We start from the raw sequence: 22,765 nt of genomic DNA, 5'->3' as shown, positions 1-22,765 counted from the left end.
AAGAAAGTGAAGCCCCCACAGGACCCCCAAAGCTGCCAGGTCAGACACAGCCAGGCACACCAGCACCACAGCTGGCTCCACAAGGCCTGACCCCAGGGGCCCAGAGCACAGCCTGGAGTGGGAGAGACAAGCCTTTAGTGGAGAAAGGCAGCCACAGCCTCACCCAAGGGACAGGCAGGAGGGAAGTCACCCCCAATAAAAACAGCCCCCAGGGAAAGGACATGAAAGAACAGGAAGCTTCACACTCAGCAATGACTCACACACAAAATTACCCACCAGAAAAAGCTCTTCTCATTCTCATGTGAACCCAGCTTCCAATCACCGCCTCTGAGACAGCCAAAACACAACACTCAGGACCATCCTTTCCTCCTCTTTATTCACAAATCTTTATGATGAGGAAAGGGCACCTGGGGAAAAGCAATTTGTATTTTCTTCTTTCTTTTTCTCAAAAAGAAATTCAAATGTCCTGGGAGAAGGGGAGAGGATCCAGGGAAGAAAATATTTTCCAGATTCATATGAAAAGCACTCCAGTAGCATGAACACAATGATGAAAATAAAGATTTAAAAAAAAGTTTAACTGGCACCCTTTTGACTTAATATATAAAAAAGAATTATCTTCTGCTTTCCTTCTTCTGGACTTTCAGTTATTTATTTGCTTCTGCTCTGAAGGCATTTGCTTTGTTTTTCCACATTTCTTCCATTCTTCTGGTACTAGTGTGTCCTGGAAAGAAAAAAAAAAATTAACTCTTCCAGGCAACAAAGCACTAGCTTGTACAGTACAAGTGTCCTCAAACCCTTCATTCTCTCTCAAAAGCAGCTTGTTGGACAAACTACTTCCCCAAAGCAGCTTATTTGAGTGATAAACCAGTACTGCTCTGGAATAGGGGATGGAATTCAAGGAGCATGGAAATGGTCAGAGAAAATGTAGATTAATTTCTGGTGCAAAAGGGATGAATGTCTATTAAATTACAGAACTGAAAAAAAAAAACAAAAACAAAAAAAAAAAACAAAAAACAAAAACAAAAAAACAAATCCAACCCAGGCTGAAGGCAAAGCCTGCAAGTACCTTAACTTCTCCTCTGAACAGGGCTGATCCATCTGCTGGCAATCCTTGGTCCATGTTAACACAAAGATCTTCATCTCCCCAGGAAGATCAAGCAGGGTTAGCATAGCAAACCCAACCTTTTGAGGTCCTTTTGCCTTCCACGATGCCAGACAGGCACACATGGCATGACACTCTTGACTGACATGGCTGGGGCATCAGAAAACTCAGCAGTGAGGAAAAATACTTGTGACTGCACATGGCAGCAAAATCTAACTTAGGGTTTGTGGATATTCATTTATTTGCAAGATCTTAGGGCCACAGACGTGCTCTGAGAGCTGCAGCCCCTCTGCTCTGAGGCAAAGCTGAGGGAGCTGGGGATGCTCAGCCTGGAGAAGGCCCAAGGGAGGCCTCACTGTGGCCATGCAGGACTTGAAGGGGGTTTATGAAAAGGAGTGAGAGGGATGTTTTATACAGGCAGATGGGGCAGTGGTTTTAAACTGAAAGAGGGCAGGTTTAGATTGGATGTTAGGAAGAAATTTTAAACTCAGAATGTGGTGAGGCACTGGCACAGGTTGCCCAGAGAAGCTGTTGCTGCCCCATCTCTGGAATTTGTTAAAGGCCAGGGTGGATGTGGCCCTAAGCAACCTGGTCTAGTGGATGGTGCTCCTGCCTGTGGCAGCGGGGTTGGAACTAGTGGACCTTCCAACCCAAAGCAGTCTGTAGTCTAGGACTACTTTCAGCCCATAAGGAATGAAGGGTTAAAATACCAGCCTGAGAAACAGGAAACATGCAGGCTGTGGAGAACACTCATGAGGCACTTGGTAACAGGCCACTAAAAAGCAGCAAACCACTGGCCCAAAGTGATGTTAAAGAGAAGCATCCAGGAGCCTGAACAGCAAACACAGCAGTCAAAAGGACAAGTGACAGCCACCTCCAGTTCCTTTCCAGTAACCTGCTGTAGCTTGTTCTGTGCTCAAGTACCTCAAAACACTCCAAGGAGAGAAAAGACATCAAAAGGGTGTTTTTCTGAGGGACATGATGCCAAATTTTCCACAGGTAATTTCCATGCAACCATCCTGCACGCTCCCTGATCTGCAGACAGGAGCTCTCACCACAGTGCACACCATTTGTGTGGCACAACCTCCCAGTGCTGGTTTTGATTTGCACCACAGAAACTGGGCTCCATTCAACTCCCCACGTGCCTGGAGCACTGACTGTGGATGTGAGGGGAAGCAGATGCTCAGATGTACCTGTGCAGCACATTGTACAGTGATTTGTGTCACCACAGGACCCATCACACAAACTCTTCCTTTCCCCACAACAAACCGGTGCACTGAAAAGGAATGAAGGCCCCATGCACACACACTCAGAACTGGGCACTCCTGCCTCCTACACCACAGTGCACAGAGCAAACTGGGACCTTACCTCTTGGAATGAAAGGAAACAAAGGGCTTTCTCCTGGCAAATGGCAATGGAGACCCAGCACATGACTGAATGGAATGGAGGGGGCTGGGAGCTGCTGCTGCCATGGCTCACCATCATGACCAGTTCAGTCTAATGGAGGGTGACCTGGGACTGGCTCGTGTTCTCAGCTGACAGAGGTGGTGCTGACCTCTGCTGCACAGAGCTCTCACCACCCCAAATGAGGATGTAATTCAGCAGGCAGAGTGGGAACAGCCCCAGTGTCAGCCACTTTGATCATGGTCTCCTCCAGCTGACATTGCTAATAATTTATTTATAGGAGCAATAATATTGTTTTATTTCATCACCTGAGAGCTGCTTGATGCCCACAACAGCATATTTACATGTGCACATATCACCACACAGACTTCAGATAATTCAGGAAATCACACAAATGCAATTTAGCCTCAGAGAACATGTCCTGCTAATATGCCCAACCCAGCTGCAGCCAGGGCACCCAAGGACTGATTTTAAAGCCCACTAAGCAATGCTGGGGGATGCAGCTTCAGCTCACATATTTTTTGTCAAAGGAGTGAGTGATGAGGTGAAATGAAACAGGCAGCATGCCCAGGGAAAGGCAAAATCCAAAAAGGCCCTTACTTCCTGAAGAGCTGGTCACTAGCAAACCCCCTTTTACCGCAGCGTTCTATACTTTGCCAACCTACTGCTCTGCTCTGCAGCGATCCTGCCAAAAGGAGAGAGGGAGAAAGGTTCAGAGAAGACAGGAAGGAAGAAAGCAGCCCTGTTCCAGGAACCAGACCCAGTGACAGAAATGCAAAAAGCAAAACCAGGCCTTCTGGTAACTTCTGTAACAAGATGGTTTATACAGACAGCCCCCTTCCCTCTCCTTCCCACGCCTGCTGTTGGCCTCCACAGCTTTGCCTCAAAGTGCAATCTGGTTAATTGTCACTGCACTTCAGCATCTGAGACAGGCAGGCACTGCCTTCACAAGATGTCTTTTTGAACATTAAAGTCATGTACAAAGGGTTTAACTTTAGCCTCAGAGAGAAGTTTTACTTTTGAATTTGCCATTGTAGTTGCAGCTTCGTGTCATTTACAGTGAAAAAGCACACGGACACCCCCTGCAGTGGTTTGAAGCAGGAACCAACCACCTGCATTTATGTGCTAACAGAAGCCCTGGTTGAGCCAAGACACTTAGAAATTTGCTTCATTGTATTATTTTCCCCCAAATCTGTATCCTAGGCAATCTACACTTCATAATAATGTCTCATTACTCTTTCAATGAAAAAGGAAACATTATTAAATGACATAACAGTCCCAGGGGCAACACAATTCCCACAGGAAGTTATACTAACACAATAAAAGGCCACAGTGGAGAGGGCTGGACATCTGAGGGAGCAAGGCTGAGAAAGGTGGGAGGACAGTATGAAAATGGTTAATTACATTAATCATCCTCCTGGACATAGCCATAAATGTAGAAATGTTTGAAAGAAAACCAATCAATGCAACCCTCCTGAAAATTATATTCTTATGGGTTTTTTTTACAGCTCTTGTCCTGGTTTTAATAGAGTGTAATAAAAAAGGTGAGACCCCAGGGATATCTATGCAGGTAGGTATCCAGTAGCTCAAAAAGGGGAAAGTAAGGAAAGCACAGGTGTGATGGCAAAGCAGATCAGTAAATCATCTTCAAAGTCAAATGCTACATTAGTACAAAAGCTTAAGTCTCACATGAAAATTGTGGCAGAAGTAAAGGAGAGGGAATGGTGTGACCTCTAACCACGGCACTGCACTGGCAGCTTGGCTCAGCAAACTGCTGGCTGCCCACGCCAGGGCAGTCACGAGACACTGTGTGGCAGAAGACACGGGTGTGCAGAATGAATCCAATCCAGTACAGAAAGAAATGCTGTATCCCTAATACCTAGCAGAATTTTATCTGGGTTTGCTCATGTTAGTTGCCTCTTGTCTGTTGCTGCACAAATGATAAGCAGCTGCTTCCCTTTTCCCTACAATCACCCCTTAGCTAGAGGAACACAGCAGTGATTTACTCCCACCTTACATTCCTCCTCTTAAAACCTTTATCACAAGCAGAACTCCCAAATAGTTGGGCCTCTCCTACATTTACAGTGGCTTCCATAATCTGACAATATTCTAAGAGCTTCCTTCAGCACATGCCACATGGCCAATTCTCTCTGCAGGAGCTGCTCCCAGAGACAGCTCCTCACTGCCCCACTCAGTTCAAGAGGCAGGGAAGCAGGGCTGACAGCCCAGCCCAACACACAAAGTCCAAGAGCCCAAAGCACTGGTCACTGACACACAGCAGCACCCTGTGATCTCCTCCCCACTGATGCTCTGTCCCCTCCTTACCTCTTCACAGCTTTCTGAGCCAGCATCCTGTTGCCTGCCAGGAATGTGATGCCACCCAAAATGGCCAAGTACTTCAGAGTCTGGAACATGTTGAGCTGAGTCCAGTAGACATACATGAGCCCCAACATTGCTAAGGGAAAAAAACAGACAGCTCATGGCTGAAATTGCATTTCAAAGACCAACCATTTGTCATCCTCAGAACAACTGTACTGCCAGGCCTAAGCATTTGGTTCCTATCTCCTTTCTGAAGCTCTGAATGGCAGCTCTAAAGGCCACATATTATTGCCAGGGAACGAAGACATCTGGGTTCTCATTCTGGAGTGAAACTGTGACACTGACAGCTTGCAACCAACTCTCCTGTGGCAGAATTATGGACATATTATAGACATTAAGGGCTATTAAAAAGAGGAGGATACTCTGGATTTCAATAGGGGATATTAACCTCACACATCTGTAAGGGCTTACAGCTTTATAAAGCCTCCAAGTAACCTGATTTGGACTGAGAAACATAGTGACATTTGGAAATCAATTCTATGTTCTCCTAACCTGCAATGCTTTTGAAATTCTACCAAGACAGTAAATAACTGTGTAACCAAGGACACAATAAAATTGATGAAAAAATTTGGTTCAGCCAAAGAACCAGAAGTGCTTTTATGGGAAGAGCTTTAAAGAAAAGATGCAGCTTTTCACTGTTGAGAGTCCTGCAGGTCTCAATCCCCACAGAACCTCCTCACTCTCAGAGGATAAACATGCAATAAAGTGTGACCTCTGGAAATAAAAAGTTCTATTAAGTACAGATAAATGGAGTGAGAGAGGGGCCCAGATAATGATGGCTGTTATAAGCTGATGGCCAAAACAGGTTTATCACCATATTAACAATCATGAAAAGCAGGAAGGCAGATGGAAACAAGAGAACAAGTGTTATGCTGTTATGTCATTAGAGTTAATAGACCACGAGCCCATTAACCACAGGCTCTCATCTGTAACTCCCAGGTGAGGAGGTCAAACACACACTCTGACACTTACCAGCATGTCCCAGGTGAAAAACAATGGTGCTGGGAGCAAAGCTGAAGTTGGAGATGTTGGCACCTATCTTGATCCACTAAAAAGGAAAAGAAACAAAACTGGAATTAAACAGCCTTGTAAACACAAGCTTTTATTTTAAGCTTCAACATCTTTCAAGCCTGTTTAAGATCTTCAGTGTATTCTCTACAAAAGTCCTTGTTTATTACTGCAAGAGGCGACAGTAGTAATTTTGCTAAAGGCAGCATTGTTGAGCTCCTTTAGTGGAAATGTCTCCTGCTACTTCTGACTGCCCTAATGCAGTTCCTCAAATATCTTAAACTGATGAGAGAGGACCGCTCCAAATTTAAATAGTGAAAAATAAATAGATATTGCTATTTCTACCCACTTGAATTAATTTCCATTAAAAATAAAAAAGTAAAAAAAAATAGTAATGCTCTCATTTTGGACTCATCCAAAGAACAGCTATGGATACAAGATGTTTGCTCACAGTAACATTTATAGTTTTTGACTACAAAAGATAAAGGCATGAAGGGTGGAAAAGAGGAGCAGCAACAATGAGTTTTTTCATTCAAGTGTCATCAACTTGTATACTGTGAACTCCATAGACCAGAGGACACAACTGCCTGAATGCCAGCTTTCACTGAGACTGGCTAATGGGAAATTACTGTTGGAATCAGTTTCATATTCCAAATAAGAAATAATTTAACTTGCCTCAGTGAGTTTTTTATTGCATTAAGTTCAAAGCACTGACCTGATGAAACAGTGAGTAGCAGGGATGTTTCAAGTACAGATACTCAAATGTCCATAAATGGGAATTCAATCTGATAGGATTAAGCAACACAGATTTTGTGATGGATTTATTACATGTGAGGCAGAATAAATGCCTTTTTCCTGTGGAAGTCTAATGTTATTGTAACTTAATCTGCCCACTGTTATTCACCATCCCCAGCTGATAAACACTGAAGAAACTCATCCACCTACTTCAACTTGGCAGCAGTGTTATTCTGCTTTGACTATAACCTCAAAAAATCAAACCAGACCAGTGCTCTGCACTGACAGCTGCTAGCTGTGACTCCAGCACTGTTGTGCCAGTCATGATTAACCAAGAGTTTTGAGCTGTCCAACCTCCTAAGTGACTCTGACTGGATGGGAAGAAGTGTTGTTCTTCTGTGACCCAGTTCACTTACCAAGATGAGCAGCAAAAGCAGTGGGGAGAGAACCAGTGCTGTGAAAGTGTTGGAGACCACTGTGGGAGGCCTCTTCTCAGGTTCCCTGAAGAGGTGCTGCAAACAAACCAAACCAACTCATGAGCAGGAGTGTTCCAACAGAGCAGCTCCTCTGCTCCCAAGCTGCAGCCCTAGTGCTCTTCTCAAAGGTTCCTCTGGGTGAGAGCCATTCTTCCTAAGGCAAAGACTGACTCATTAACACAGTGTCTATCCCAGCCTCTGCATGTTTGATTTCTTGCACAGTTAACTTTTGCTTGCACTCACAGAAGCACTTGTTAGCTTGACATCAGCCCAGATAGCTGGAATGAAACAGAGACCTTTCTGTGGTGCTTACCTAGACACATTTTCATGTTTGAATCTTTTCACTGACACCATAGCTAGAACACACAGCTTTTTTATTCATACACCAGAGAACTCCAACAAATTTCTTTCCATTAAGCAGTAACTCTTTTCACTGACACCATAGCTAGAACACACAGCTTTTTTATTCATACACCAGAGAACTCCAACAAATTTCTTTCCATTAAGCAGTAACTCTGGTCTTCCTTTAATTACATTACTTACAAATAAATGATGATGAGAACACATAACACCAAGCCCTCATCTCCACATATAAACTTGACTGTACCTGGATTTCAGGTTTGGGAACAAAGAGGTTCTTGGACTGGACTGTGGATGGTGCATCCTCTTCTGGGAATGCGATCACAACATCAGCCTGAAATGAAATCGTGCAGCTTCATGCACTTAGATCTAAAAGCATAAAATCTGTTCCATTATTGTGCTCTACTTCCTTATTTGACAATCTAAAATTTACATAATTTTAAAAGGAAATCACAACCTCTTAAAGAAGCAACCTCTCCTAAACAGGGGCAGTATTATCATTCACCCATCATTAAGAATTGGACTTATTTCCAGCAGAGAAACAACCTCAAGAGCCTGCTGTGAAATTGCATCAAACCCATAAATCTTCCAAAACTTCTGCACTACCACATGATGAAATTAATGTTTATTTCTGTCTTGCTTTGATGCTTACTTAAAACTTGCAAAGAACAGCAGATCTCAGAGCCCACAAATGGTCAAAAGGATTCTAGTCACTAAAAATAACAAAACATTTGAGCTTTTTGCTTCCAAGCGTGTACCATGCCCTCCTGTTAGACTGTCAGTAACGACAAAACCACTTCACCCCACTTCCAGCTACATACCACATTCCAAAGGATTGGATTTTCCAGAGTGGCATCTCCAATGATCAGGTAAAGAGTGTAGGTCCCAGAGGCAGAGTCAAATTCAGTCTTTCTTTCAGAGGTATCCAGTTCAAATTTGTACACATTCTTGCTGTCTGGTTCTGCAACAAACACCACCTCCTGGCCAGTCTTTTGGTTGTGAAGTCGAACAAAAGTCTGCAAGGAAGATCATAACATTCAAGGACTTTTCAGCCAGCAATCTACCTTAAAAAAAAAAAATCAGAAGTGTGCTTTTACAGGGCAGGCTATGTGCACTCAATCTGTGGAGTTAAATACGACAAAATACCAGAGCCAGGAGAGGTTTCATTTAACAGACAGACAAAACAAATGAAGTGAATCTCCCATCCAGTGAGATCAGTGATCTTCACAGTACATGTCAGAAACATAAGGCTTCTCAAAACCTATCAAATCTTTTCAAGAGCAACTGTCACCTCAGATGCTTCATGATGGAACATCTTGGTAACACAGCAATGACAAAAATTGTCCTAACCTGGTGAGGGATGAGCTCAGCTCCACTGTTCACATCTATCAGCTGGAAGGATAAAGCAAAGTTCTGATGGCTGTCAGCAGTGAATGAGCCCTTGGCTTTGGCTGGGTAAGCTACCCTAGGAGGAAAAAAAGCACACAGAACTGAGGTGATCTTGCAAGAGAAGGCCTGGTGCCCAGAGAAGCCAAGGCTCTAGTCTAGAACCAGTTGTCCTTCCAGGATCAAGGACTGAACTCCATGCCATGCCAACCCCCATGCCATTTTACCTGGTTGTTTTTGGTGCAATGCTCTGATCTTTATCCACGATAGAAAGATCTACATTAGTAATCCCCACTTCTGTGGAAACTTTTACTTTCAGCTGCAACAGAACACAACAGAAAATTCTTCAGAGCACGCTACACACACCAATTATGGCCAAGTTCACTGCAGATGCTTTAGCTCCTCAGTCTCTCTTCCCCAAAGAGTCTTATGACTAAGCCCAAGTCAGAGCCTAACCTGCACAGAAGGATCTACAGCAATTCACCTTCTGGCAAAGCTCCAGCACCAGTCACTGACCCATCCCCTTCCTCCCTGCACAAGCAGCCAGCTCTGCAGACACCAACTTCTCAGGCACGCTGGAATTAGCTGTCCTTGATAGAGCTGTTTTGAATGAAACAGTCCAACTACCCAGATCCAACTAGTTTTCCTTCTGAACTAGCAGAAGCTATTAAAGATTACATCACATATGATACAACTTCACACTGCCTGTGCACATGTCCTACTTTCTGGACAGCAATTTGAGACATGAGGTCTCTGGACAGCAACAGTTCTGCCTCTGCTGGCTCCTAAAGCCCAACAGGTTTCCGCTGATTTTATTACCAGCAGGCAAATGCCAAAGCATTCCTGCAGACCTGCACTTTGTCCAGCAAGCTTTCCTGCAGAGTCACAGCACTTACCCCTTAGTGCAGGGCAGCCAACAAGGCCCTGCCATTTATCACACTCCTCTGTATAAGTGCAGTATAAACCCCAAGCAGAGAAATGATTTCCTGCCCTTTCCCCAGCCCCAAACCACAGCCCATTCAGGCACTGAGCCGAGTGGGTTTGACTGATTTCAATTCTTCTCTCAAACATAAGCAGTTACTGCAGTCTGTAGTTTTTAATTAGCACATTTGTTCTCACAGCTTATAAATGCTTCCCTAGAGAACTGAAGTTTCATTGCCAAGACATTTTTCATCTTATACTACCATTTGTTATTACAGGTTTGCTCATGTGAGTCAGCCCCACACCCTCAGCCTGAAAAATAATTCACAGAGAACCTGTAGGAAAAATATGTAAAAACATTAACTAAACTATTCAGGTCAGACTTCAAACACAATGATCTTGGCTGTTCCTTTACAACAAAAAGTATAATTTAAGAAAGAAGCTACCTCCAAAAATGGATCCATTAACATGCAGATGATTCAGGCTAACTTTAGCAAACCCTTAATTTGTTCCAGGATGGGAGTAAAGAAAGATGGACTAAGAAATATAAATTTTTAAAAAGTTGTGTGAAGGCAACTCAGATCTGCTGCACACAGCCCCTCCAACTGCACAGTACACAAACATCTCTCAAATATTTTAATGCCAGGAAATGTAGTCTCTGCCTGAGTAATAACCCACTGGTTTAGCTCATTACTGTCAAAACGATGGTGCATTAAGGACAATTAATGCTAATAACAGTAAGGAAAAAGCAGCTCCCCAGCAGTCCTCCCCCATAACAATGTGTCTTATTAGCAGCGGTTCCCACAAAGCTGCCGGCGCTAACACATTCCTGCCGGTGCCTCCCTGTGCCAGCCCCGGCTTAAGCAGGACAATCCAGCCCCTTCTGACACCCTGAGTGCCATTACTGCTCCACTGACAGAGCCAATCTCAGAGTAAAGGTCAGCAGTTGTGTCTTCCTCCACTCCAAGTGAAGTACGTTGGAAGACTTGAAATGCTAATTGTTTCCTTAAATAGGTGATTGAGGGCACAAATTAACCCTGGGAATGGACCTCTTTGGAGAAGAGCATTCTCAGCTGTTGACACCGGGGGGACTACATGAACAGTCAGAGAGGTCACATTCCTCTCACTGTTACAAACTTGATGAAAGGAAAACTCCAAATGTTTATATAAAACTGCTCTTCAGAAAGGTGAGGTCTAAGAGCTTTTGCCACCAAAAAAGAGCTGTGTATGCATGAAAAGAAGACTTCATCTGCTTTGGTCACTGCTTCTCCACTACAAAATCTTCACCATATACACAGTTTGGAAATGCCAAAAGACCCCCCCCGACTCTCTTCTAGGGCTCTAGAGCTTATACAAACAGACAACAACAAATGCTCAGCTTCCACACAGCAGGCAATCCCCAGACAACTGACAGCCAAGCCTTGAGATTTATGGGCTCAACTCTAGAATGCTCTGAAGAACTAACACTTGGTAATCATTTCTGCATATCGACTTAGGGCTGCCATATAAACACTTCCACTGTTACCCTTTGTTCATATGCTGTCAGATCAGCTTCTAAGTGATAAGAAAGGTTTGAAATTTACACAAATCCCTTTTGATCATGTATTAATCTGGTTACTGGCCATAATCCTGAGTCAAAATCCAATGCAATACAGAAAAGCATGTGATAAAAATTCCATACAACGAGCAACATTTTTCACAAGTATAAATAAAAAGCTGTTTCAGTGAATAAGCACAGAATGAAAATACATCAAAGAGCACACCCACCTCCACTTTGTTAGCAATAAATCGCTTATCTCCATCTACACTGATAGAGAAATCATAATATCCACTAGCAGGTTTCACATTCATGAAGTTCAGCTCAAAGAAATCTCTGTAACAAAAAGCCCCAAGGTGTTAAGAAGACTCCAAACATGCTACATTAAACAGGTAGACAAACACAGCACAAAACTAACATTGCTAAGTGGAGCAGGAAAAGAATTCTTCAAAGCCGACCAAAGTCAAAATAACATTGGAATTTCCCACTCCCAGTCAAAAGAAAAACAGAAATTCACCATCACCATCAAATGTGATCAGTCACTCTACACTAACAGAACACAACCACAGCATTTTGAGTTTTCTATCACAGAAACATTTCTCTGGTGGAAAAACACTTATAGAAAATTAAGTCCAACATTGCTTAAATAACACATAAATATAATCTTATTTTCTTACCCAGAGAGAGTAAATGGTAGCTGTTGAAGGACAGTGGCTTTGCTAGACACAGACTTGGCTTGGTCAAGCTTTACAGAAACTTGAGTCAGGAGCTGGGACATAACGTTGGTCACTTGAAGCTACGAGAGAAAAACCAGCATTTCTGTGAGCATTTCTTCATTGTCCCACAAGAAATGCAGGAGCACAGACAGCTTGGTACCCCTCTGTGTTACACACCCAGAGCTCTCCCCTCCTCAGCCTCCCAGCCTCCCTTGTTCTTTCTAACACAGGGAAGGTGAAGAGCTGACTTCCACACGATGCCTTCTCGAGGCAGTGCCTGGTAAGCCCTGGTAAGACGAGGTTCCTAAGAATCACTTCACAAAAGCACTACAATCCCAGACCTGCTGGAGCCTCAGTCACAGAGCTAAAAGTGGAAGACATCGACTTACACTTTCAGTGAGCCCAGAGCTACACCACCACAGACTGAGCCAAGATCTGGGGCTAAGGCCTTACCCTGAGCAGGGGCTGGTGATGAGACACAGCTGCAGGCCCATCAGGGACAACGATGATGGGCAAGTGGAAGCGGTTCTGGGATAGGGCACCTGCAGCACGAGCAACGCTGAAGGCCTCTGAGAGTGTCTCAAAATTCTTCTTGCTAAAAATTGCATTCATCAACTGGATAACCTGATCCTGAAAGAGGAAAAGCCAACCACATATAAGCACCAGCAGCTTCCCACAACACTGCAAACTGGCTCAGTATTATGTTATTAATGAAAACATCATTCATAAAAGACTGTTTAATTTTCCACTTGCTTTAAAAACAGTTCAAATTATGAGGCAACCCAAAATTATCTACCTTTGGAATTTCATATGCATTCTTATTCTTGGCTAGGAGGCTCCAACCACAATGGCTGGAACTCTCTCAAGAACTTGGAAAAGCAGAATATGGAACCACCTCTGCAAGTGATGTGTTTCAGAGTAAAAAGATGTCAGCAGCTCAACTACCCAGACTGTATGTGGCTGCAAAAAGACAATTTGGCTGCAAGAGCTGCACAATTGTCTTCATACAGTGGAGTAGAACCAGGCTTGATGTCCTGGCTGGGAAGGCCATGGAACAAAGCATCCCAATGGCTCTGGAAGGAGCCAGTCTAGGCCCATGCAGGCTTTTCCCCTTCGGCTCAGCAGTGTCCTCAAGCTAAGAGGATTAGCTTTAAAGCAGTACCACCAGGAGCACAGAGCCAGCTCTGGATTTGGGATGTGCCAAAGCTAATTTGTTCTCTCCAAAGCAGGAGTGGGACAGCATCCCCCCAGCAGGCTGACTCAGTAGGGTTAGGGCATCTGCACCGCTCTCTGCAGATTATTCATTAGCCATCATTATTCAGCTTCTTCCATCACTGCCTGCTAGTCTGGAAAGCAGAGGGATTGGCTACCTGTACTTTGATCCAAACCAAGGATTTTGGGCCAAATTCTAATGAGAATGAGTACAGTGAAAGACAATCCCAAATAAAACAATAAGGATACAGCTTAGTGACCTGCAAAGAACACTTCTAAATGAAACCCACTGCGTCTCAAATCTTCACTCTTCTGCTTGTACCAGTGAACACCAAACAACATCACAACTAGAAAAGCATCCAGACAAATGCTACAAAACTCCTGCACAGTGCAAATCCTGCAGTGTTTTTCATGTCTGTGGAGGGCATGGCACTGCTCCAGACCCTAATCAGCAGCTGACACTCTCATTGAAGTTGTGGGGGGAAAAAAACAGGGAGTTATTTTTTCAAATATGACATCTTCATTTTTAAAGACAATTTTGTGGCATTCCAAAGGCACTCTCACCATTCAACAGAGATAAAGCCTCAAGCCCCAACAGCAGCATTTTTGACAGCACAATTCTGAAAAAAACCCTAAATTTCCCTTAATTGGTCTTTTTTAAAAGCATCATTTGGACGCTGACAGTTTGAATTGCACGTGGCAGAATCACCACCCCAAAAATGACATCAAAATTACTTTGCATTAGTCTGTCAGCAGTATGGAAAAGGGCCAGGGCTGAACTCAGATGTCTTACACTGGCTTCAGTCTTAACCCTGCCACTTTGGCTTGTGCTTTAGGGAGCTGCCATTCTCACTCCAAAGTACATCTAACTCCATTAACTTGTGGAAAAAAAAAATCAAGTGGATAGCTTGTAGTAATGATTTCTGGCTTAACCAAGATCAAAAGGAATTTCCAGCAGTCTTTCATCTTAGACAACAAGTTTTTTCATCTGGATTCCTGCAGGCACATGGTAATGTTGTCTCTCTTTTGAGCACCCCAAACTGGGGTGCCTGCATTTCCTCACAGATAAATGACATTTGCAAAACACCTTGAAATGCTGGAAAGTGCTACAAGTGCCAAATACCAGAACAAACTCTGAAACAAGGGTTTTTTTCAACACCATGTCTAAATAAACAAAGAAAAACTAAGCTTCACTTGCAATTTCCTTCTGTACACTTGAAAAGGGAAAAAAACCCCAACAAATTCAGCCTGTGATCTTTAAGTTGGAATTTCCTCTTAGACTCTGTTTCCTAGCATTCCCTCCACAATGTCCCTTTTCACTGAGTGTTCTCAATACTTTTTGCAGTAGAAGTTCTACCCAGTTACATCAGGCTCTGGCACTGCACCACAGGGACTGAGCAGATCCTTTTTGGGAGCTGGAGTGTGCAAGGAAGGAAAGGGCAGGTACAGACCTCCTTTATTGCTGGCTCTGTACCCACATGGTCTGACAGCTTATAGGCAGCAGCAACAAACAGGCCAGTAGTCTCAATTCCTTCTTCAAACTGCAGGTAAACTCCACCCAGGTCATCCAAGCGAGCAACAAGATCCTGACAGAAAGAGTTATTAAAATTTAAATTGCATTCTAGTGGATCCACAGAAGTTAACTCTGCTGTTAGGTCTTTAATCAATAATTATCTGTATGGGATCAATGATATATTTTGTAATAGTTATTTAGAAACAGGATGAAAGAAAATCCTCCAGCCTCTAGCGGATTTAATTATATGTAAATGTCAGGATTGTCTATTTTACAGTCCACTGTGAAACAGATAAAAGTCCAAGGAATTATCTGCTTGAAAGCCAAGCCACATCATGCAGGCAGACAATTAGCAAGGCTGGTTTTTCATTTTGTTTTTCACATTAATACATCTTTTAGTTTGAAAGCAATCTAGCAAATTTCTGAATAATTAGAGAGCACAGTGGGGTCCTACCTCAATCTCCTCAACAATGCTACTTAGATCTGCCTGCTGGGACAGGTAAGATGCAGTCTCCAAAGCCTGGATGGTTCTTAAACAAGAACAAACAAAACCAAACAAGTGTGTGATTATTCCTTCCTTAAAAGCCAAACACCATTTAAATCAAAGCAGCTGTTTTACACTTCATTCAGAATAGAAAACAAAAATAGAAAACTGCCTTCAGTTCACTCAAGAGAATGAATCTGAAGTGATTTAGTGTGAACTTAGCATTCATTGCAGAATGTCACTTTAGCTGTATTAGTGCTGCAAGGAACTCATAGACTCAAAGGCAGAGAACAAACTGATCCCTGCAGAGCACAGATCCCAGACTTGCTACTGAGGCTTCCAGGAATCCACTTTTTTAGTCAACAAAGCAAGTTTTAGTTTCTCTTTCTTCCCAGGCCTTTAAGGGACATTCTGTTCTCTTATTTCACGGTGAAACAAATTTTTTTGGTGATAAATGCCAGGATTCCTTCAGCTTACTGGCATGTATTTTCCAGCTCACAGTGCAGGCACCCCAAACTACAAACAGGGTTGAGAAAGAGCATTAAGTCTGCTGCAACCATAAATGACACAGAATCATGGTTGGGTATAAAGTAATAATTGCGTTATCAATCCTTTTAAGAAGAGGCTTTTTTGGGGTACCATCCCTTTACTGACCATTATCCTTGAAACTGAATATATAAGTTAATTTACAAAATCATACAAAAATAGCCCCAAAACGTGTATTTCCTTCCCCCGAGGAACAATAATGAACTGGATAAATACACCAAATGAAAACACAGCACCTACTCTACTACATCTATATTCCAAATATTAAGCAGTAAAATAGTCTTTAATTCACAACCCAGTAGCCTGGAGGACAAACACACAGAGCCTTCCTGTGTGAGACTTACGCCAGCACGCTCTCTTCCTTGCTGAGCCGAGCAGTGAGAGCACTCAGGGCTTCCTGGGATGCCAAAGGAAGGCCAAAGCCACTCAGGGCACCAACAGCGTGGAAGATCTGGGTGACTGAGGAATCCTCACTGACAGCTGCCAGCAGCAGCTCCCTGGTCTCATTTGAAATGGTGACCTGAGGAAGAGCACAGGGAACACAGCGATTCACACTTGAAAACACACGGTCTTCAAATCACCACTGATCCCTCCTGGAGCAACATTAGATTGGTGAACTGTAAGCTTCTGGGAAAAATCCTTTTATCATTCATTAGTTTTTGCTTTAATCGATTAAATCCTTAAGTTTTGCAGTCAACTATCAATTAGTCAGGATAATCCATTCAGATGTATCCTGGCAACCTGCTACTGCTTTTCATGTGGCATCACCTCATTGTGCAGTAGCCAGGGGTACTGATGACAAAGAGGGCTTGGATAACCCACCCCAGTTCAGCAAGGGTGCTCTGCACCTGTATCCAGCAGTGTTCCAACACCCAAACAGTCTGTCATCCACACAAAGAATTTCTAATTGACACAGTCCTGGGAATTCTAACAAAATGTGCTGCCTTTTTTCTTGGCCATCAGTGTTTAATTAAAAAACATTCCCTCAGAATTACCCTGGAACAAATACTTGTGTTACATATTTATACTCTGCCTTGTGTAAAGCACGCCCAAACGTTTATTTACCTAAGGCACAACAGAGAATAGTCCACTAAAAGAAAGTAAAAGTTATGCATAAAATAAACCCAAGAAAAACATCAAGGCAAATATCTCCTTGGTAGTATCTGTCTGCAGAACTCCGGGCTCCACACTCACCTCACAGCCTGACAGGACCTGCATGGACTGGGCAGCATAAAAGAGGGATTCAACACTGCTGGAGTCCACATGAGATTTGATGAACTTGCATGCAGCCTGTGGAGAAACAGAAGTTAACTTAAACCACTGAGAGGAGATTTAAATGATACTCTAAGACAACTCCATGAACACTGTGCATTTTTATACCCCCCAGATTCTACTCTGCCAGGTGCTGCACAGAAACAAGGGTGGTTCCTCCTAAAAGACATAAGGAATTTTCACATAAGTTCTACTGCAACCATAATTCAAACCTAAATTGAGTATAATTATAAAGCCTATCAAAATTAAAGTCTAACAGGTGTATTTAGTAGGGCAAATCCTCCAGGACAGAGAACAGATGAACAGAAGTTCTGTAGGTGAGCTTCCTTTCCAGCTGTATATCACACCATCATTAATGGATACAAATACAGAATTTCAAAGAGTGCAGAGAGAAAAGTGGGGCAAGCAGGTACAGCATAAAGGCAAGCAATGGGACTGCTTGTTAATTTGTGTTAACTGACAGCTGGATAGATGGATCACTGGCATGCATTTTAACCAGAAAATAACCAAGAATTTAACTGCTCATACAGAAATCACAGGCCTTTACAAGCAGGACAAGATTGCACTATCCAGGAATATTCCCAGACTTTCTCTTGGCTGAGGAGGATCAGGTTAGAGATCACTTAATAAAACATGACACCCTCAAATAGATCCACGGGCGTCAATGGGATGGAGCCACAGGTGCTCTGAGAGCTGGCAAATATTATTGCTAAGCCATTCTCCATCATCTTTGGAAGCTCATGGAAAATAGGAGGTGCCTGAGGACTGGAGCAAAGCCAGTGCCACTTCAGTCTTCACAAAGGGCAAGGAAGAGGACACTGGGAATCACAGGCCAGTCAGCCTCCCCCCAGCCCTGGAAAGGAACAGCTCACCCTGGCTCTCATCTCAAAACATGTGGAGGACAAGCAGGTGATGAGGAGTAGCCAACACAGATTCACCAAGGGGAACTCATGTTTAACCAGTGGGCTAGAGCTCCAGGAGATAAGCCTGGGTGGACAACAAGCTGTCCATGAGCCAGCAGAGTGTCCTGGGGGCCAGGAAGGCCAGTGGCAGCCTGGGGTGCATTGGGAAGAGCACTGCCAGCAGGTCAGGGATGTGATCCTGCCCCTCCTGCCAGCCCTGCTGAGGCACATCTGGAGTGCTGTGCTCAGTGCTGGGCCCCCCAGCCCACAACAGACAAGGACACGCTGCAGGGCTGTGAAGGTGATGAGGGACTGGGGCACCTCCCAGGAGGGAAGGCTGAGGGAGCTGGGGACTGTTCAGCCTCCAGGAGAGCTTGGCAGTGCACACAAACGTTTGAGGGTGGGTCATTCCACAACAGATGTTCAAGTGTTATACCTAGCTATTATTTTTACTGCCTCTACCTTTTAAATAGCCACACCCCGTGAAGAGGTGCACTGTGCAGAAAAAATGTCTCGCCACAAACCTTGAGAAATAAAAAAAATAAATAAATGAATGCTGTTTCCCTGCAGAAGCAAAGGCTGTGCTGTCACTGCCAGAACTAGGAACTGATAAAAAAAATCCAGCCACGATGACACAAAGGAAAGCAGCAATTCCCAGGGTAGCCCACAGATGAGCAGTAACTGGCCACAGCAAGGAGTGCACCAAGATGAACCCCATCTTCAGGAGCCTCACAGTTAATGGCTTATGTGCAGCACTCAAAGAGAAACCAAGACCAAAGGGTTTAGAATTCTGGATGAATCTATGAGGAAGGAACTAATTTTTATTTACAGTTCAGAAGCACAGGTAAGCATCCACATGTACATGAGCAGGCGTGCCTGTGTGACGAGGCTGTTACAAGCACAACCTGCAATATTTAAACTAGAAATGCTTAGAGACACAGCACAATGAGAATTATGTTGATATCACCAGCCTTGAAATTATATAATTAATCATACATAAAAATTGTAGTGCCTGAATTCAGTACTTGAACTGAAAGAAACTAATGGGAACTCTATTTAACAGTACAGGGCACCAAATGTGCCACAGGCAGGGAACTTATTCACAAGGCAAATTGATACCCGCAGCACCATCACAAAGGGCCGCGCAGGAGCGAGCCCTGAAGCCACCATTCACAGGCAGCGAGTGCAAGAGAACCAGGGCCACGGTACAAAGATGCAATTTACCCAAATAACACGAGACTCGCCAATTACCAGTGATACTCCGGTACTTACTAAGGATATAACGCTTTTGTAAACGTTTCACATTTCCCACACGGCCCTGTCCAAGCAGAGCTCTCTCTATAAACTCGTATTCTGTTAATAATTCGTCATTCACTGCGATGCAGCAGCCCCTCAGACAGCAAAGCGCCGCCGGGCAGCGACAGCCGGGCCCTCTCCCGCTCACCTTTTCGTCCGCCACCCGCACCCCGAGGCTGCTGAGCCCCACGATGGAGTAGTAGGCGGCCCGCACGTCGGTGAAGGGCCGCTCCAGCACCGCCCGCAGCCGCGCCAGGTCGCGGGCAGCCAGACGGTGGCTGGGGACAAGGGCCTGGGCACCGGCGAGGAGAAGCAGGAAGCTGAGCGCCGCCTCCAGACGCAGCCGCGGGCCTGCGGAGACATAAACGCGTTACCTCGCGTCCCCCATGCCCGCGGTACCGATACCGGCCCGGCCCTGCCGCCCTCGCCTCACCCGGCGCCGCCATGATGCCGCCCCCTCCCGCGCCACGGCGCCGCTTCCGCCCCGCGCCCCGCCCCACCCCGGAACGTGCCATCATGCCGTGGGGGGGGTAAGAAGGACGGTGTATTATGCGAGGGTCCCTCAGCTCCCCTGCTGCCCGCTACGACAACGGAGAAACTGTGAACGAGAGAGAACCGAGCCGGGCGGGCGGGGCACAGGGCGGGAGCCGGGCGGCGGCAGCGGGGTCGCCAGGCCACGGGAAGAAATGACTCCCCCGCGTGGCGGGAGTGGTACGGGCCTCCCGGCGGGCCTCGGGGGCGGCCCCTGGCGGGGATGTGGGCTGCGCTGATTGGCCAGGGCGCCTTAAAGGGGCCGCGGCGGGAAAGTGCCCGAGGGCCGCGGCCGTGCCAGTCCTGGCGCGCCGGCCCGGGCCGGGCCCCGGTATTCTCACACTGTGTGCAGCTGTGCCGTGCCAATATCCTCACACTGTGTGCAGCCGTGCCGTGCCAATATCCTCACAATGTGTGCAGCCGTGCCGTGCCAATATCCTCACACTGTGTGCAGCCGTGCCGTGCCGTGCCATGCCATGCCATGCCATGCCCCAATATCCTCACACTGTGTGCAGCCGTGCCGTGCCAATATTCTCACATTGTGTGCAGCTGTGCCGTGCCGTGCCATGCCCCAGTATTCTCACACTGTGTGCAGCTGTGCCGTGCCGTGCCGTGCCATGCCCCAGTATTCTCACACTGTGTGCAGCCGTGCCGTGCCATGTCGTGCCCATATTCTCACGCTGTGTGCAGCTGCACCATGCCATGCCGTGCCATGCCATGCCCCAGTATTCTCACGCTGTGCCGTGCCATGCCGTGCCCGTATTCTCACCCTGTGTGCAGCCGTGCCGTGCCGTGCTAGCTGGGGTCCCCGCCAGGTAATAATTAGCATTGACTCCATGATTGCAGAATCAATCACTGTACTGTACTATATTATACTGTACTATACTGAAAAATGCCAATCGCTTGTTTAAAAATTTTAAAAGTTCAATAGCAATAAAATAGTTATTAAAAAAACCCCACAGTAATAAAAATTAGAGCAATAAGAATTTGGACAATCAGAGGACAATAAAAAGCAAAGAATTACGGATGTCCGGATGGTTTTCCTCAAGAAAGCATGGCTCGCTAACAAAGGATTACCCCTTAAAAGCAACAGCCTGTTGCATATTCATCTATCTCATACATGATGCAAACATTCTTTTCAAACAAAGGATGTCTTCTGCTTAGTTTCTGCCCCCCCCCCCCTTCATCTTGTAAATAGATTTCTTGGTTCCTAGAAGTCTGGAAGAAGTCTGAACAGTCCCAATAAGGAGGTCGTAATTCCTCTCTTGGAATTTTTGGTGTCAGTATGCAAAGAATTTCTTGATTATCTTGTCCATTTCTTGAGCTAGTTACAAAAAGTATCTTAGATCACATAGTTTCTCTTTTAATATTATGCTATAGCTTAAAAACTATATTTACCACACTACTTAAAAGAGATTAATGCAGCATAACTTTGCAACATAACACATATAGTATTCATTTTAATATTTGCAAAAAGCCAATCATATAATATGCATCTATAACATTATACTGTACTATACAGAGACACTCATCGCTCTTACAGACAGTCCAATACAGACAGACCAGATTGGTTAATTGAAATCCAAACACCATCACCCTTGGCTAATTAAGAAACCACCCACTGGTAAACAAATCTCCATCACACATTCTACATGTGCACAGCAACAGGTGCAGCCAGTGGAGATAAGAATTGTTTCTCGTTCTTTTCTCTGATCTTCTCACAGCTTCCCAGGAAAATCCTGGGTCAGCTATCCCTCTCTGTTCAGAGGATGTGTGATTACCACAGCCGGGCACTGCGCAGGGAATGGTCCCAGCCCCAGCCTGGCAGAGCTCCCAGGCACAGGGTGGGGTTCTTGGGGTGTCTGTGCAGAGCCAGGAGTTGGACTCCGTGATCCTGATGGGTCCCTTCCAACTCACAATATTCTAATCTGTGTTCTGTTCTAATTCTGTGATTCCAGTCTTTTGTTTTAAGGAAAATAGGAGTGGGCTGTCTGGCTGAGAGCTGCCAGGAGTGAAGTCAGGGGACTGAAGAGTAACCGAGGGAAAGGTGATTTTGGAAATGGGAGATCACAACCACTGACTCATTGGCCACCTACTCCAAACTCAAGGCTCAAATGGAGGGAAGAACCCTGCCTGTGGACTAATTAGCACGAGACATGAGAGACATAACTAGGAAGTAAGGGATTGAGTACTAACTAACAAAAAGTTCTGATATTTGCAACCAATGAATGCTAATAGCTTTGTTAAAATGTATAAATTATGTAAAGTCTCGAGGAGTGGGGAGCCAGCCTTTTGTGGATTATCACCCAGCTCCCTACTTTGTGCAAATTGGAAAATAACCCAAAAATACCTCCCCTTGGTGTGTGGATTGGTGCTCCACACTGGGGAAACAAGCCCGTGCTTGGGACAACAATCCTGTGCCACAGGCCATGTAGTGCTGAATCTTGTTTTCCATCTGTTCATTTCTTTTCCCTTGTTTTTCCTTAAGTACCAAATAAAAAGAGACAAAAAAGCAAGTGTAATGTTAAGCCCCAGCTCTGCTGGGCACAACCCAAAACTCTCGTTTAACCAAGCTGGATTCCCTGTGGGAATAAATAACAGTGATTATTTCAGATGGCTCTTGGGAATGGCCATGGCCACGCTCTCAGGGTCCTGGAGTTCCTTCAGTGAAAGCAATGTACAAATTAAGGTGCAAAATGGCTTTTTCCCTGTGAGCCCTGGGGATGGGCGGATGGGCCTCCCTGTCCCTGTCCCCACAGGGGACACAGCAAGCCATGGGTGACAGACACTCATCCTGCTGCTCACTGTCCTCCTGGAAGGCCCCAGAATTTGGGGAAAAGGGTCGTGATTCCTCCTGCAGAGGGCACTGGGAACTTGTTCTTTCTACTTCCTGGGAAAGATCCCCTGGAGCCGGTGCAGCTCCCACTTGCACACCCACCCTGCTGCCCCTGCTCACCTGGAGCTGGGGACACCTGGTGGGACATG

General features: G+C 45.1%; 1 protein-coding gene across 2 annotated transcripts; it reads right to left on the bottom strand.

Moving 5' to 3' along the window:
* Window positions 1-350: 350 nt before the first annotated feature.
* On the bottom strand, window positions 351-19,764 carry RPN2 (ribophorin II). 2 transcript variants are annotated; one of them, XM_053958695.1, is made up of 18 exons: window positions 19,683-19,764; window positions 19,398-19,600; window positions 16,974-17,069; window positions 16,124-16,299; window positions 15,204-15,279; window positions 14,688-14,822; window positions 12,478-12,654; window positions 11,986-12,104; window positions 11,539-11,644; window positions 9,078-9,169; window positions 8,815-8,929; window positions 8,286-8,480; window positions 7,712-7,798; window positions 7,045-7,140; window positions 5,858-5,933; window positions 4,832-4,961; window positions 3,107-3,191; window positions 351-721 (listed from the first exon to the last, which is right to left on the bottom strand). In XM_053958695.1, the coding sequence occupies exons 1-17, from the start codon at window positions 19,762-19,764 to the stop codon at window positions 3,140-3,142; spliced, it is 2,013 nt and encodes a 670-aa protein (XP_053814670.1). In that variant the 3' UTR covers window positions 351-721; window positions 3,107-3,139. The 2 variants fall into 2 exon arrangements, with proteins under 2 accessions (XP_053814670.1, XP_053814671.1); XM_053958696.1 differs by lacking the exon at window positions 3,107-3,191 and having other exon boundaries at window positions 19,683-19,713.
* Window positions 19,765-22,765: the final 3,001 nt, after the last annotated feature.

This window comes from Vidua chalybeata, chromosome 17, assembly GCF_026979565.1.
Source record: "Vidua chalybeata isolate OUT-0048 chromosome 17, bVidCha1 merged haplotype, whole genome shotgun sequence".
Taxonomy (NCBI): Eukaryota; Metazoa; Chordata; class Aves; order Passeriformes; family Viduidae; genus Vidua; species Vidua chalybeata.
The sequence above is the reverse complement of the archived record's forward strand: the minus strand, read 5'-3'. Positions and strand labels throughout refer to the sequence as shown.